Raw genomic sequence first — 16,090 nt, forward strand, 5'->3', positions numbered from 1 at the left:
CGGCTGGCCACGCTGCCGAGCTAGCACCACCCCTCGATCTTTAGGGGGCCACGTGCTTGGTAATCACTGGGCTGATGTGTGGGAACACTGGCATAGGATTTAGAGCAGTGCCCGATTCCTGAGGCTCATCTAGGGGCTCGTAAATGCCATCCAACAGTGAAAAGTGCAACCATCTGTGGTACGAACTTTCCGGGACTACAGTCTCCGTAATGCTCCACAGTCTCATTAGAGCAGCCCATTTAGGGCGTGGAATTAGTCATTATTTAAGGACTGAGACCGGAACTACGCACGTAATCTTCTCCGCGAGGGAGCCTATTAGGAAGAGGGACTTACCTTCCGAACGCGTCAGGCGGCGCAAAAGCTGTTAACTGGTATCAGGAATTAGGACACTGCTCATACCTCAATAAAGACTATATATATAAGTGAATAAACGAGGGTGAACACTTACGAATACCGAGTCCTACATTTCCTGAGAGCGTGCTTTATTTGCATTGTTTAAATTTTATATATATATATATATATATATATATATATTAAACCACAGTTTGCCCACAAACGGAGTTGCACTCAAAAGCAGGCGAATCCCATCACGCAGATTTTCACGAAGGATTATTTATTCCAGCAACTGGTTACATCACCAAATATTTCATTTTGCGCCCTACGCGTTTCAAAGCTTCAGTGCTCCTTGTTCACGGGCTGGATTGCAATGGGCAGGTGCAGGCAATCACGAGTCACAAATGCGGTATTTATCCTCCTCTGATGGACCTCAACGCCTTCTGGGACTTGTAGTTGCTGTTCATGTATTACCCTGTATGGGTTCTGCCTTCATGCCGTAATATTATCAAACTCTCGATAGAGCCTCTGGATCGGTAAACAGTTCCATCATGCTTCATTCCTGCTCTTCTGCTACACGCCTTCAGTAATCTGAAAACAGCAGCCCACTTTCATTCTCGTGGCGGTGCAAACTCCCCGACCAGGACAGGCGTTGAGGTCCATCAGAGGAGGATAAATACCGCATTTGTGACTCGTGATTGCCTGCACCTGCCCATTGCAATCCAGCCCGTGAACAAGGAGCACTGAAGCTTTGAAACGCGTAGGGCGCAAAATGAAATATTTGGTGATGTAACCAGTTGCTGGAATAAAGAATCCTTCGTGAAAATCTGCGTGATGGGATTCGCCTGCTTTTGAGTGCAACTCCGTTTGTGGGCAAACTGTGGTTTAATATATATATATATATATATATATATATATTACCTACTGGCGGTCGCCAGTAGGTAGTTATAGTTAGGACCACGTTTCCATAGGAAATCCGCAACATTCTATTTTGAATAACTTTGGCGCCGGTTGACGAATCCTCGCGAATTTTTCAAAATAGGTGGGGCGCTACGCTCCGCTCCTACCCTGAAAGTCTCGGGGGGATTCGTCAAGCGGGGGCTGAGATAAAAGGGGGGTCCCAAAACGCGTTTTTCCCATGCATTTTTCCATAGGACCTTTAGACACAGCTACAGCCCGAACGGCTGAACAGAATTACTTGAAATTTGGCAGAGAGGTAGTCCTCAGGTCAAGGAAGTGCCTTTTGTAGGTTTGGTGTAAATCTGTTCAGTAGATTCTGAGAAAATAGCCTTTAAATCAATATATATATCTGAGCCAGCTTACGGTGCGCTTACGGTGCGCTTACCGTACGCGTACGGTGACGTGCGCGAGCGCGATTCTGATTGGCTCTTAGATCTTAGTAAACATTCGAATCGGTCGAAACCAGGAAGCGGCGGCCGCCATTTTCTCACTCGCAATCTGACAGGGGGATGAAATTCAAAGTGCAAAAACATATAAAGGGGCTGTTTAGACAGCTCCCAAGCACCTAGCCATGTCGAGGGTGTCCCCAACGATCCCCCAAGTGAAAAAAGGCAATTTTAATTTTTTCGAAAATTTCGCCGATTACGCTTACCGTACGCGTACGGTAATAAATATTAAAAAAAAAAAAAAATATCCACATTCTCCCCACCCCGTGTGCAAATGGTGCCTGCAGGGCACCATTTGTGCATGGCTTATTACATCAAATGCAAAACATATATTTTACCTGTCACAACGATGCTCATCATATGTCCTCCATGTGCGCACGGTGTGCGAAGCGCATCGTGCGTTCATGGCCCATCTAGCGTAACGTGGGCACGCGGTGCGCGAAGCGCACCGCGTGCTCACTGTGCGCGCACGGTGCGCGAAGCGCACCGCGCGCGCACGGAACGAACTGCGTTAAGTGGGCGCGCACGCCACAAATGGCGTAAAGTAACTTAGCATTTAAAAAACCTTACAAATTCACTGAAAAAACCATAGGTTTCACACACGTTATAGTTAGGAATTAGCATTTAAAAAACCTTGCAAATTCACTGAAAAAACCATAGGTTTCACACATGTTATAGTTAGCTGGACATTTTACTGATAAAAAACCAATGAAATTCCCCCGTTATAGTTACTGTAGGCAACTATAACTCATGCGACCGTAATCCTCTGCTGATGACATATGTGTCTTTATGAAAAAAAAATATTTGTAATATATGTATAGCTAAAATTTAATGGAAGAAGACATGGGCAAATAAGTGTCTAAATACAGTATTAGCATCAGCAGAGGATTGCGGTCGCGTGAGTTATAGTTGCCTACAGTAACTATAACGGGGGAATTTCATTGGTTTTTTATCAGTAAAATGTCCAGCTAACTATAACATGTGTGAAACCTATGGTTTTTTCAGTGAATATATATATATATATATATATTAGGGGGAATATATATATATTTTAGGGGGAAATTATGCATCAAACAAGGTTCTTTGCTGTACGCAGCATCATCACGTAGCAGTACGTTTTCAGTTGTCCACACAACTTTTCAAACGTTTTGGGGAAGCCTCAGCTTGAGTATACAGTTATTTCAGCTAGCATGCACTGTGCGTCTAGTAAAATCAGCTGAGGGCTAATATATAACCAAATCTCATGCCTAGCTTCCATGTTTCACAAAAAAGTAGATATTTAGAAGGGGACTTGCTCTCCCAGTTTTCCTACACCCCAACCCTTGCATCTACTTCATCTTTGAAGTTTGGCATGGTTGTTAATCATGCCTCAAACCCATTCCTTATCTCAGGGCAATCCCCTATAGTGTGGGAAAAATATCACCCTTAAACCGCTCCTCATCAGGCATGTTTCATCTTGGGCTCTTATGAAGTTATGAAATTGAACCCTCCTGTAATAGCTCGAAAGTCCACCTATTCTAGATTGCTAGTTGAAATGCCATTGCCACTTCTAAATATCCTCTAACGCAGAGGTCTTCAAACTGGGGGCAGGCCCCCCTGGGGGAGCCTTATTTGATCCCAGTAGGGGCGTCTGGCTCTGACCAAGAGAAGCATCAAGCTGCTAAAAGTGCTTTGTTTCAAGAGGAAACAAGCATTTGCAATGCAATAGGTCTCGCATTTACGAGAGTTTGAGCTGTTGGCATTGTAAATGATAATGCCTTTTATTTATATGTTGTTTTTAAAACAGATAAATAAAAGGCTTTGTCACTTACAATCCCAATAGCTCCAACTCTCGCAAATGCGAGACCTATTGTATTTCAAATGCCCTTGGCACCTGTGCTATAATAAACAGAAAGCGTTAGGAAACCGTGTGTCCTGCCTGCAACAGCAAGCAGGAGAAAGCAATAAATAAGACACATTGGGACTTGAGAGCAACATCAGCTGTTTTCTTTAAAAAAGTGACAAAGTCCCTTTCTGTATGGTCGGTCTTGGAAACTTTTTAAAGATTTTTTGACTTGCAGACTTTCACCAGGGCCTAGCCACTTTTTGTATCCGACCCAGGCTCTAACACAGTCAGCCATTTTTTAACTCAATGATTTTCCCAGGGTTGCTATAGAATTTCAAACTGAATGCTTCACCATTTCTTTTGAACGAAATGTACTTCAGTATATATTTTTAGACCTTCAAGCTACATTAATGTGTCCTCAGGGTTTAGAGGTAATTTTGCATAGTCTGCATGCTGCTGCACGGCTTAAGAACAGGGTTTCTGCTGACACTTGCCTCTGTTAACAGGTTGTAGAAAATGGAGATATTCATTCCATGATGTATTTTGACAGTCAGTGAGATCATGTGTTTTATCGTACATTTTTGGGAAGCAGCCCTTTAGCCATCCCTTCTACATCTCTGGTGCACAGTGGGTCGAGGTACATGAAGGTCATTCTCCACCATCTTAGCTCGAGCTTGGCACCCAATTCAGTGTGAGCAACAAGGCCGACACCCTAAAAAGGGCTGCAAAGTTATTTCATGTCTAGCCTCTTTCCGAAAAGGAGACCAAAAAATATGGAAGGGACGGGATAGTGAATAGTTAACCATGAAACACCTTACGTAATAACAATGATACCTAGTCACACAGGGTAATCGATGCCATAAATAATTTATGCTTAATTATGTGTATTGTTTGGCGACCCCTGTTTTGAACTTATCTGTGTTTTAGTGTGTGCTTTCCTCTTTGCCTGTGTGTATGAATCCTTGACTGCATGCCTCTCTGTAGATGTATGTACTCGGTTTCTTTCATGTGTGTGTGTGTTCTGTTCCTTTGATGACAGTCTGCAGGTGTGACTGTACTGCTGGCTAGCTTATGATTGGTTGTGTGAGTGTGTGGCTCACACGTGTGGCCTCCGTTCTGTGTGCCACTGGGTGCCTATGTTTAGAGTCATTCCTCTGATTCTGTTCTATTTTATCTACACTGAGTATGACTTCATGACTTTAGCTTCAATGTGTACATGATGTATTACTTTTACTGACAATTTAAAACTCGCTAGTGCCTAAGTCGACGGTTTATTAATGCATTTTCCTCTCAGCTCTTCCTGCTGGTGTGTCCAGGTTGGCGTGGGCACTGGCGTCCTTGGTGCGGACATGTTCATGTGAATGCACACTTTCATTTGAGTGCTCTTTTTACTCTACCCGTCCCAGACCTCCTGTCAAAGATACGTGCCAGAAACCCGTTGTCATGAAATCGTGAGGCTGCTGTGGGTTTGGTTCTGGCAGACGGCTAATCCAAAGGTACAGAGATGCCCGCTCCACCCACCCCATGCCCACCCCCCACCCCCCGGACGTTTCAACATGTTCATATAGGCACCAATGTGCTGTCATTATTTTAGAGCTCGGTTTTTGATATCTGTATTCTCAGTATGCCACCGCGAAGGTTTTTCTAGGAGCTTACCATTAGTACAGTCCCGGAAAAAACACAACTGTTCTTCAGTAGATGATATATCTTACCTTTGATATGCCCAGATCGTACCTCATCTCGCTCCATTGCTAGGCCAGGTCCCCTCTGTATGCTTGTCTTGCACGCTGGTATATTTAGACTAAGCTTACCAACTAGACCATCATTGTTGCACTTTACTATGGGAGGAGTGTGTCATTGGCGTAGGGGTCGCCTTACATCAAGAAGGCTAGGTATGAGGAAAAAAGAAATGCTCTGGACATATAGGTGCTCGTAACAAAAGTGTTATTTAAATAAGGGTTGCTTAATGAAGTTCATAACTCGTTTCAACGCAGCGCTTCCAGCATATTCTCTGTGGTTTCTACTCACTGTAAAAAAGAGGTATTGTACTTGGTTTAATGATAAAACCCTTCGCAACCTCGGTAGGATGCAAGATTACGACATCGATTTGAGCATCTGATTCACAGATCACTGCAGATGTCAGCGGTGGGCGTTTAACATTGCTTACTTGAACTATTGCGTCATATTATCTCAGAACTGCTGCGTCGCCGTGCTCGCCACAGTATCACTTTCATTGTTGTCATTCCATTCCACCACTTCCACTGAGACACAGTTCCATGCATTTGCTGCTTTTTCTCCTAAAACAACTTCTACTGTAACCCCATAGTCTCTGGCCTCTGGGTCTAATCGGATCCCCAGAGTAGATTTCAAAACAGGCGGCAGTGAAAGCGATTTTGCGATCGCTATTGTAAAAATAAAAAGACGCCCGCGAGTGGTGCGTGCGCGCGCGCCACAGCGAAAATGTGGTTTCAATTATCGCGCCCGTGTCTGGGCACGATAATTGAAACCACATGGCCTTTGGTGCGCGTAATAGACACCAATAGGCCATGGGTGGAGCAATGCGTCCGCCTTTGGCCTATTGCGTGCCGTCTTTGGGGAAAACACGCACGCAAAGGCCAATCGCGGAAGCCAAAAGGAAAAGCGCACACACAAGCCTGTGCGATTCCAGGCTCCGTTTTAAAACCCCGTACAAAAGGACTCTCGCTGCGCGAGCAGTGCTACGCACTGCATCTCTAGGCGCGAGACCTAAAAATGAGTATCTGTAAGCCACTCTGTAATGGGCCATCCTTAACACCCTTCGTCATTTATATACTGGCTGGGAGTATATTCCTTAAACTTCCCCTCCCACCATTACTGATAACCACACTGTGGATACACTTTATTAAGGCCTGGCTGACCAGAATATTATGTTTGGCAATCGTATATTTGATTTACTTTTTAAAAAGGGTAATAGAACTTAACTGCAGTATTTTGATGTGTGTTACTTCAGTTAACTATACCTATTGGTTTTAAATCATATGACTGTTTGAGAGATCTCTTATGATGCTCAAATGATGTGGTGATTCAGCAGTGCGGACTGGTGGGTGCAGTGACTTTGCACTCTGGGCTTTAGCAACTAGGGACCACACATGGTGGGTGCGCATGCACCTCCCTGGATCACTGGGATTGAACAGCATACTTGGCTGACATGTTGACAATTGTGGCCTGTGGACCGATGCAGGTAGGTGTTTATCTTCGGCAATTGCAGCCTCTGGGACTGGTGCCAGTAGGTGCTCTCTTCGGCAGTTGCAGTCTCCTGGTTGAAGCATGCAGGCGCTTGTCTCTTGCAGTTATATCCTTCAGGTCGATATTAATGCTCCTCTACTGGTACCTGTATCACCAAGACTTTAGGTTGGAATGCCAGCAGCATGATGATGAGTTGATGCACTGCTTCTTATATAGAAATGCACTGGAAGACTAGGGGACCCATCACACTTTGGGTCAGGGCTTGCTTCCCTCCCTTTCGGAGTTACTTATGGGGGTTTCATATGCCAGGAACATGCTGAACTCTTTCTCGACAGTCTGCAGGGCCAGCCGCGTTCCTTCCCTCTCTCAGCAGGCAGGCTTCTCTGTGCTGTAGGCAGACCCTCAGCTTCTCCAGCAAGTGGCAAACTACAGTTGACGACCCATCACCCCTAGGTGAATGGTTGTCATACACACAGCAGTCCTTTGAGTACTCTGCGGCGCACTCCCTTACTTAGTCAAAAAGAACTAGGAACTGAAACAGTGGGGGGATATGGATCCTACTTTTAGACTTTTTCAGATTGGGTATGTGGATGCACTGTCTAAGGTTTCAGAATTAGTTTGTGTGGGTTCGTCTTCAAATGTCATTTTCTGGCAGATCCTCAGACACAGCCTTTGTGCAAGGTGATGTCTCTCACAGCAGGTAGTGATGGTGCTGACTCCAAACAAGAGTATTCAAAACGAAGGCAGAATGTAGTGTCAGATATCGGCCTTTTGATGTCATCAACCTTCCTGAAGCAGTAATCGGGAACAGACAAAAAAGGCAGGCCATGTCTACAAACTTTATTACCTTGAACAATAAACTGCAGTTCCACCCTTCAGCCCTAACATCTACCAAATGGTAGCGCTCAGAATGAACTAATCAGCAGCCCCTTGCTAACAAGGTCTTACATTAATTTCTAAAAGTAGCCCTATCGCCATCTTGTCACTTCAGTTTTTAGATTTCCATCCTCCAGCCACAGGAGTGCAGGCAGTACACTTTCACTGTATGGGAAAGCTGTATCCCTCCTTCTTCTTATATTATGCTAAACCTGGGGTAATTCAGAATGGATCCTACAGTTCCTAGTACTCAGACTCAGAATCCTACTACCTCGCTTGTGTAATTCTCCTAACATGCATGCATGGACTCACCATGCACATGGAATGTCAGTGTAAAGTCAGAGCATTAACATCAAAAGTGGACTTTTACTTGAGAGAGATCAATAGATCTTCTGACACAGAGAAAAAAGTTTGGTCATATTAAAGATTCCCAAAAACCTGGTAAGCTGCCCCCACATATTTTATATAACTTACCCAGAGCATGGTTTGCATTCCTGTGCCCGCCATAAGGGCACGGTTTGTGCACTCTCTTATATCGCAGATCACATTTTTGTTATCAGGGACAGGCCTAGATCTCTGTGCACATGCTAGTAACGTGATGCTAGGGCCAAACAGAAATTCAGGATAAGTTTTACATACCGTTGGGCACTCAGGATAGAGGTATATACCTATTCACCATGCAGGGGTTACTCCTGTCCCAACAAACGTCCTCAAATTTGTTATTGGTATGAATGTGCTCTCTTTTCCACTATACATGCTTTCTGTTAGTTTCAGGGTGGGCTGATATTGAATGTACAGTTGCAGTAGTCCAGGTATGTACTTTTTTTTTTTTAATGAGTAGATGTTGCAAAACTTGTTTACACTCCATTATTTTAACTTTGAGTGAGGGTGAGCTTCGAATCTAACAATTTTACATTTTTTTGTGGCCTACTTGTTATGCTCCCAAGTGGGTGACCCATTGAAAGATAGTGTCTTGACTTCAGCTCTGCCACCCAATAATAGATAACTCCTCAGATTTCCCATGGTGGAGGCAGAGGTTGTGTTCTTTCGCTTATCCATGCTTGTGTTAATATGGAAAACAATACATTCATTTATGAAAACAAAATCACGTCCCTGTTAACAAAATCACCCGTCGTGAACTCCACATCAACCCCGACTCGCAAATGCATAATCAAGCAAACTCTGTGCCCAGGCTCAGGCTCAATGATTGATAGGCCACAGGTGGGAGGGTGCATTGCTGGCAGACAAACATTCGGGCAGGAAACTCTTGATGAATCCCACAGATAGGTGCAGCGACAACACAGTGGTCAGGGGAGATTATCCTGAATAAAGCGCACATTTTCCGAGGGGTACGCACGCCTCGAAAAAAAACACCATAAAGTCCGATGCCGCATCAGTTAGGAACACATAGCCAATCAGGACAAGCACAAGTAGTGATCACTCGCTCCCCACGCTGGACATCTGGACACATACACCACTGGCCATAACATGTCCACACAAGGCTGAGGCCCACCTGTAGTAATCATTTGACCATTCATTTTTGACTCTAAGGCAGCAATCAACATTCCTCACCATATAAGGATCGCAGGACAACTTTTACGATCTGATGAAAACTGTATTTAAGAATGATGCTAACTGAAGGTAATTTGAGACAGTCCTCAGACCCTTGTCTGTAACTGTTCTCCCGGCCGCTATGCTTAATTAAACAAACTGTTTCTGTTTTGCCAAATGCCTGTTGTCTTTTGTTTTTTAAAGGTATTTTATACTCCAGTAACAGTTGTTGATATTTATCGGATCTGTGTGGAAACGTACTAACTGAAAACATTTGTTACATGCAAGCTAGCTCTTGTTTTTTGATACTCTTAGTAAAAATCAGCCTTAAAAAACAAGTAAATCAGATGAAGCTTGTTGTGTCTTTGTGAAGGTCATCAGTGAGGTGATTAGTCACATATGAGTAGGAAGCGATTTCCAGGAGATGTGCCCTGGAATCAAAAGGTTTTATCTGGAGACTGTGTGCAAGGTTCTGATTGGCACTTCTCAGGCTCCCAAAGGATGCAAGAATGTGTTTACATTCCATAAGGTATGACTGAGCTAAATTGTGAAAACATTTGAAACCAGGGAGCTTTTATTTGTGTTTTAAAAACCTGCAAGCGTTGCTTAAAACACACTTTGTACTTATAGTCGTTGCTATGTTGCAAAATGCATAAATAAGAGGCATTGCCATTTACAAAGCCAATAGCCCAAACTGTTGCAAATGCGAAACCTATTGCATTGCAAATGCTTGTTTGGTGTTGCGAAGAGGTTTTGAGGAAGAGTTCCTTGAAGTATGCTACAGGGCACCGTTTTGCAAACATAATGGCTTTGATCTTATTTGTTTTCTACACAACCCTTTCCAGGATATTAGGATTGATGGTGTATCTGAATAGTAGAGTGGAATTTTATTGAACCTCATAGGTCCAGAGAGGTTTGCTGAATCATGGAAGCATAGATTTTCACGATCTGTGACTTGGTTGGCTTGCCAAAAATGTTGATTAATTCTTTTATTTATGAGGTTAGACTAGTGTGCCTATTCCATTCTACCCCCATGATGCTTCATAATATACTTCCTTTTTTTAGGCTATAATAAAGAAAGCGGGTGATTGAGATAAATGTACAGCGTTTGATAATGCACTCAAATGAAGCATTTGTTGTACCCTAGCTTTTGATCCATTCGAACACTTGTGGAACAATGTAATGCTGCTATACATTTTTGGGATTTTGGGATGACTAATGTACAAATACCAATTTGTCTAAAAACACAATTAAATGTTTTATTATCAAACAAAGCAACCCTGTTTGGCACTCACATCCTCTCTTGCCGCACTACTAATTTCCTAATGAATGCATATTTCCATTTAAGATCTCCGAAGTGACATTCTCATCCACGGCAACAAAGCCCGTAACAGGGCTATCCATGGGGATGTGGTGGCAGTGGAAATGCTGCCGAAGAACGAGTGGAAAGGCCGACTCAGTGCACTGAGCGAGAATGAGGCAGATGACAAAACACCTGGGGAGGCTCAGAGCGAGTTGATGCCTACAGGTATGAGTGAGGCCCAGTGTCTGGGTTGCATGGTGGGTTTTGAGAGAGTTCAAACACAGTAGTTGTCTGTCAAAAGTATGCTCTTAAATTTAGGTTAAATAATTTATTTTAAATGTCTTCAGCTTTTTGGTCTTCAATTAGTACATCGCAGTGTATTAGTCCTGATAGTGAAAGGTTGGGCCGTTTCTAACGCATAAGTGCAAAGATTATAATCTCTCATGATACTACTGGTGCCCTAAACAGACTCGGTATCTGCGGGCTGGGTAAACGCCAAAGTTAAACCTGTTGAATAGCATCATGTGGAGATAATTATTTGTACGAATTTCATGGAACAATGGGATAAAAAAGCTGAGAAGGAAATGTACCTGAACGGTCTGTGAGGCAGATGATGGCTAACAATGTGTTTGTGCATTGATCCGAAGTGGAGTCTGTATCACTCCTGATCATGTTAACCCAAAGCCCACAATGCACAACAAATCACCTTTTATCTTCATATTCTGTTTTCTGTCTTCTGGTCCAAAAGCAGCTTCAATATTAAGATATTGAAACCAGCGTTTAGACTTGAGAACCAACTTTTAACTTAAATATTTCCACACTGAGATAAACAGCATTACCAACTACGTTGTTAAGTGGGTTTAGGACAGAGACTTCAGTGCTTCTGTTACTCTAATCAGTCAACATCGGTGGAACACAGTGTGTAGAATATCCCTGAATCAAAGTGTTGTTTTTGCTGTGCTTTTTGATTTTTGTTATAGACAGATTTCCTATACATTCTGCTCAAATTCTCACTTTTGGTTAACTCGCAATTTGTGTGTAATTCATGACTCACGAAATGAGAGACAGAGTGTCATGCTTGTGCTACTTTAAGACTGAATTCATGAAAAAAAAAAAAAACATTGCACATTCTCTTCCTTTGCTTTGGGTCAAGTTCAGGTATTACACAAGTTTTGCTGATGTCTTTTTTGAAACTTGGATTTAGGCACCTAGGACCAAACCAAAGAGGTTAATAGAATTAGCACAGGTACAGCATGTTTCTGATTTTAGTGAAGAAATTGACCCTGGGTCATATGTTGCTAAGATGCCAAGATTGGTTCGCAAAGTTATTTTAATTTTTTTGAGATGTCCCAAAATTAAAATGTTCCAAACAGTGGTAATATATCAGAGAGCATAGGTCCCGCAGATATCCATTTAGAAAACTGTTGCTTTGAAGAAACAAAAGTCTGTCTCAGCTAAGCCATAGTAAACATTATAAAGATCAAGATGCTTCAGTGTTAAAAGGTCAAAGACCAACTGGCTAAGACGACCCCCAAAAAGGGTGATCACCTTTGACCGGAAACTAAATCAAGTCCGTATTCAGTATACTACATGGTTTTGTAATGTTAGTTAGGGAGACGTTTCCTTGGGCGTTGTATGGGTGTTCCCAACCAACTCCCATAGTTTTTGACACATTCCAAGATTTACCTGAAGTGGTAAATCTGAGAATGTGCAAAAAGATATGCCTCCCCAGGTGAGGTGTAACGAGGAGAAATATCTTTATTTGTCCTCGTTTTTTCTCTTTCTATGTGTGCAGCATTGTGCAAAAGAACACAAATAGTCAAGGCGATGGGTGCCGTCCAGCAAAGAGGTACCTTTCCTTGAAGAGTGACATGTCCCCACAGACTACAAGATAGTAACCAATATTTAATAGTAATCAGCATAATGGCAGTACCACTTTGCAATACAAAGCTAAAGCTTTTTAGGGTAGAGGAAGAGGTAAGAGCTCCAGTGATTCTTCCTTCTCTAGAACGTGACAGACCATTCATTCCCTCAGACTGCTCTAGATAGCAGAAGAGGTATTTTTCTTGCCAGGATGTCACTGTGTGCAATTTGTTTGCTCTCTAACTCAGGAAAGTGACTTTAATGTTTGTAAACCTTTGTATTCTGTGATCTGGATTTTTTCCGGCCTATTCATGAAGCATCTCTTGTTTGGGTGTCTCTTGTGAAATATAAATTATGGCTGAGGTGATTTGCATGTCAAAAGATCTTTACCTTAGATAAGTGGGTCTGTTAGTAGTTTGCTGTATATACTGTATTCATTTTTTTCAACACAGTCACAAACTCAAACTCATGAAAATCCTACAGGTTTGCGTACTTCTGCTCATAGAAGAAGTTCAGTCTCTCCTGTGAAAAGATTGCATTGTGGAAGTGACATTACAAGTACAAGGCAAAGGAGTGTACTCAATCTATTTTCTAATACTAATGAGAGGAGGCACACTGTTACCGAAATTGAACCTGCATTAGAATCAGCTGGTGTATATGAAAACCAACACATTTGAAAATTACCACATCACGAGATTCTCCTCTCTTGAGGAAGGCCTAATCTCTTTCCAACTGTCAACGTGAAGTACAGCATACGAATCTTGAATAGTCTCAAGATATACAACTCTTGTTATAGGGCCATCACTTTCATCGAGTTGTAGAATGTGCTTTTGAGGGGCTTTTAGAGATTCTCAAAGTCAGTGTTCTCTTTGGTCAGTGTGTATTCTGCAAAAACCATCCAAATCACCAAGTGGTGGATGGAATACCACAAGGGCTGGTAAAGATAAACAGTAACACCATTTGCATTTGTTTCATATTTAGAGGGAGAGGAGGAAACAAGTGATTTCAGTGATTGAAACATCAAATACTTGGCTGTCTATTTACAAATTATCCATTGCAAATCCAAAGTTTATTGCACCATTGCTTTATTATTTCAAAGTCAATGTATAGTTGCTTTTGCAATAGCACAGGGGCTGTTTGGTATGTAAGTGACTTAATCCTTCGGATATGAAAGCTGGTGTATGCAGTGAAAGTGAAATGGTTTACTATCTCTGTTGGCAGCAGTAATCCTGAGCAATCATTGAGTTCAAATATGTGCTATTGTTTGCCTTTCTCACGCTTTAGTGTTGTACTGGCCACAGGGGGATATGTACACAATGTCAGTTTCTGCACTATCTTGGATTATCATAGAACTCTCTGTTCACCGATAAATCTGAGAGGAGGGTGACTTGTATTTTGACTTTTCCAAGGCAGGGTGATTGGAGTCATCCAGAAAAATTGGCGGGATTATGTGGTGACGTTTCCATCAAAGGAAGAGACCCAGTCTCAGGCAAGAAATGCACAGAAGATTCTAGTTACACCTTGGGATTACAGAATTCCTAAAATACGGATCAGCACTCATCAGGCAGAGGCACTGCAGGTAGGTAGATGTGGGGTCTGGCCACATGGGCCAGCAATCCTTTCTTTTTGTTTACTGTGAACAATTTACTATGCGTGTTCATTTCTGCCTACTCAGTGCTTTAATTCTTGTAAAACATTTAATGAGAGATTTGTTTTATAGATTTTCTAGCACACTACCAATCAACCCTCACTGTTTAGACAGCCACATTACCTCATGACTTTTTAGCTGTACTTGGGTGGGGGAATAGGAAGTATCACTGCTAGTGCACCTCGATCTTGACATCTAGCGCTCTTACTACTCCTGTTTTTAAACCCTAATCGTCTTTGGTTCAGGCATCCCCTGCTTTTCTACTTCCTCTTCCAGCTCTGGGAATGCTCACCATCCTGTCCTACTGAAGCCTCCACTGTTGGATTCATCAGTGTAGTTCATCTCAGACCTACAGCCCGCCTATTGAAATGCCAATATCTACAAGTAGATCTTTTAAAGAGCATCTATCATATCCGTCCCTGCAGTGTCCTTGGCTAGTCCAGTATGGGAACACACAGATAGACCTGCCTTCCAGCATGCCTACTTTTCCAGTGCTGAGACTGCACACAGCTCACACACGTCAGACTGGCCCTGCAGCGCTACCTGCTTTTCTAGCAATGAAATATTGAAGTTATGTATTGTAAACTTGTTTAATTTGGTGGTGAACCCACTGTGGGGTGCTAATCACTTAAAATGTGGAATAATTTAATTCCATCTGCCTCATTCTTGTTGTTACCTCTCGCTCATAGCTTTGAAGATGGAGAGTTTGATTGTTATTTAAATTGTAGCATAATCTTACTGTATGTCTTTTTTTCTACTTTTTTGCTGCTGCAGGATTGCAGGGTAATTGTGCGGATTGATTCCTGGGAAGCAAACTCTCTGTACCCCAACGGGCACTTTGTGCGCGTTCTGGGGAAGATTGGGGATCTGGAAGTTGAAATTTCAACAATCCTGGTGGAAAACAGCATTTGTGTCTCTCCTTTTTCAGAAGCACAGGTCAGTGATTTTCAGGTGTACTAATTTATACAGAGCAACATATCTTCATAAAGTGGCGCGAAGGATTCACTGTCCCAGATTGTGAATGCTTGTGCAGCCACTACTGAAGGGTAATCAGAAACAACTGTTGTATTTGCATCGCTTCTCCCCATGTTGTTTTTTTCCATAGACCACTTCTTCAGTAGCTGTTTCTGTGAAACAAGCTTACAGTGTACATCCCAATTCTGTTTGTTGTTTGAGTGGAGCTTGCACTGCAGGTTCCGTGTATGTTCTGTGTGTGAATGAATGTTTTGTTGTACTGATGTTGTCCTGTAGTGCACTGTTGCTGCCCACACAGTACCTTTGGTGTGCGAGGGAAGCTTGACTTGCTTCTATATGTGGAGTTTCTTTTCTCTGGTTATGAGGCAAGTTTGTAGTGCTTCTGCATATGCTGTCCCTGTTGTGAGTGAAGTAAACATGCACTGCTACTGACCAGGATAGTACTTTTGGGAGTAAATGCATGTTACTTGTACTTACTTTTCAGATGAGAGAGATGCCTTCCTCTGAGAACCCCTGGAGTATCAGCCCCCAGGAGGAGCCGCAGCGCATGGACCTCAGGGACACACACTTGGTGTTCAGCATTGACCCCAAGGGCTGCGAAGATGTGGACGACGCCCTGTCCATCCGTAGTTTAGCCAATGGTAACCTTGAACTGGGTGTTCACATCGCTGATGTCACCCACTTTGTGGCGATGAATTCACACACAGATATTGAGGCCCGAATAAGGTAATTTGTTGTGAGTGGGATGGTTCAAGTCCCATAGGCACTTCATTACACTGGTGGCTAGTGGCTAAGCTGGTACATTTCAGTCTTTGGTTCAGCATGACATAGTTCCAGCAGACAGCTTGGATCAAGCATTTGCAGCAACATCAGTACAGTTTTGAAAAGAGACCGGGTCCAGTTGCCCCTCTTGTTACCAATGTTTAGTATGTAAAGGTGGCAAAGTGGGCATGTTAGTTGGTGCCCTCTGACTTTACCATTGCCCTCTTGTTTTCGTGATACAATAAATGCCTTTAATTAACATATTTTCAGAGATGCTTTCATCCAAGATGGCCTTGTGAAGTGGGGCTCATGAGCAGCCAATG

General features: G+C 42.8%; 1 protein-coding gene across 2 annotated transcripts in view; it reads left to right on the plus strand.

The window, feature by feature from the left end:
- DIS3L (DIS3 like exosome 3'-5' exoribonuclease) overlaps positions 1-16,090 on the plus strand; it is a 310,197-nt gene that overhangs the window by 110,218 nt on the left and 183,889 nt on the right. For both annotated transcript variants that reach the window (XM_085644627.1, XM_085644628.1), the window contains exons 7-10: positions 10,565-10,744; positions 13,792-13,961; positions 14,805-14,966; positions 15,490-15,731. In XM_085644627.1, the coding sequence (XP_085500753.1) occupies positions 10,565-10,744; positions 13,792-13,961; positions 14,805-14,966; positions 15,490-15,731 (754 nt within the window). The remainder of the gene's footprint in view (positions 1-10,564; positions 10,745-13,791; positions 13,962-14,804; positions 14,967-15,489; positions 15,732-16,090) is intronic.

Source organism: Triturus cristatus, chromosome 3_1 (genome assembly GCF_964204655.1).
Source record: "Triturus cristatus chromosome 3_1, aTriCri1.1, whole genome shotgun sequence".
Lineage (NCBI taxonomy): Eukaryota > Metazoa > Chordata > Amphibia > Caudata > Salamandridae > Triturus > Triturus cristatus.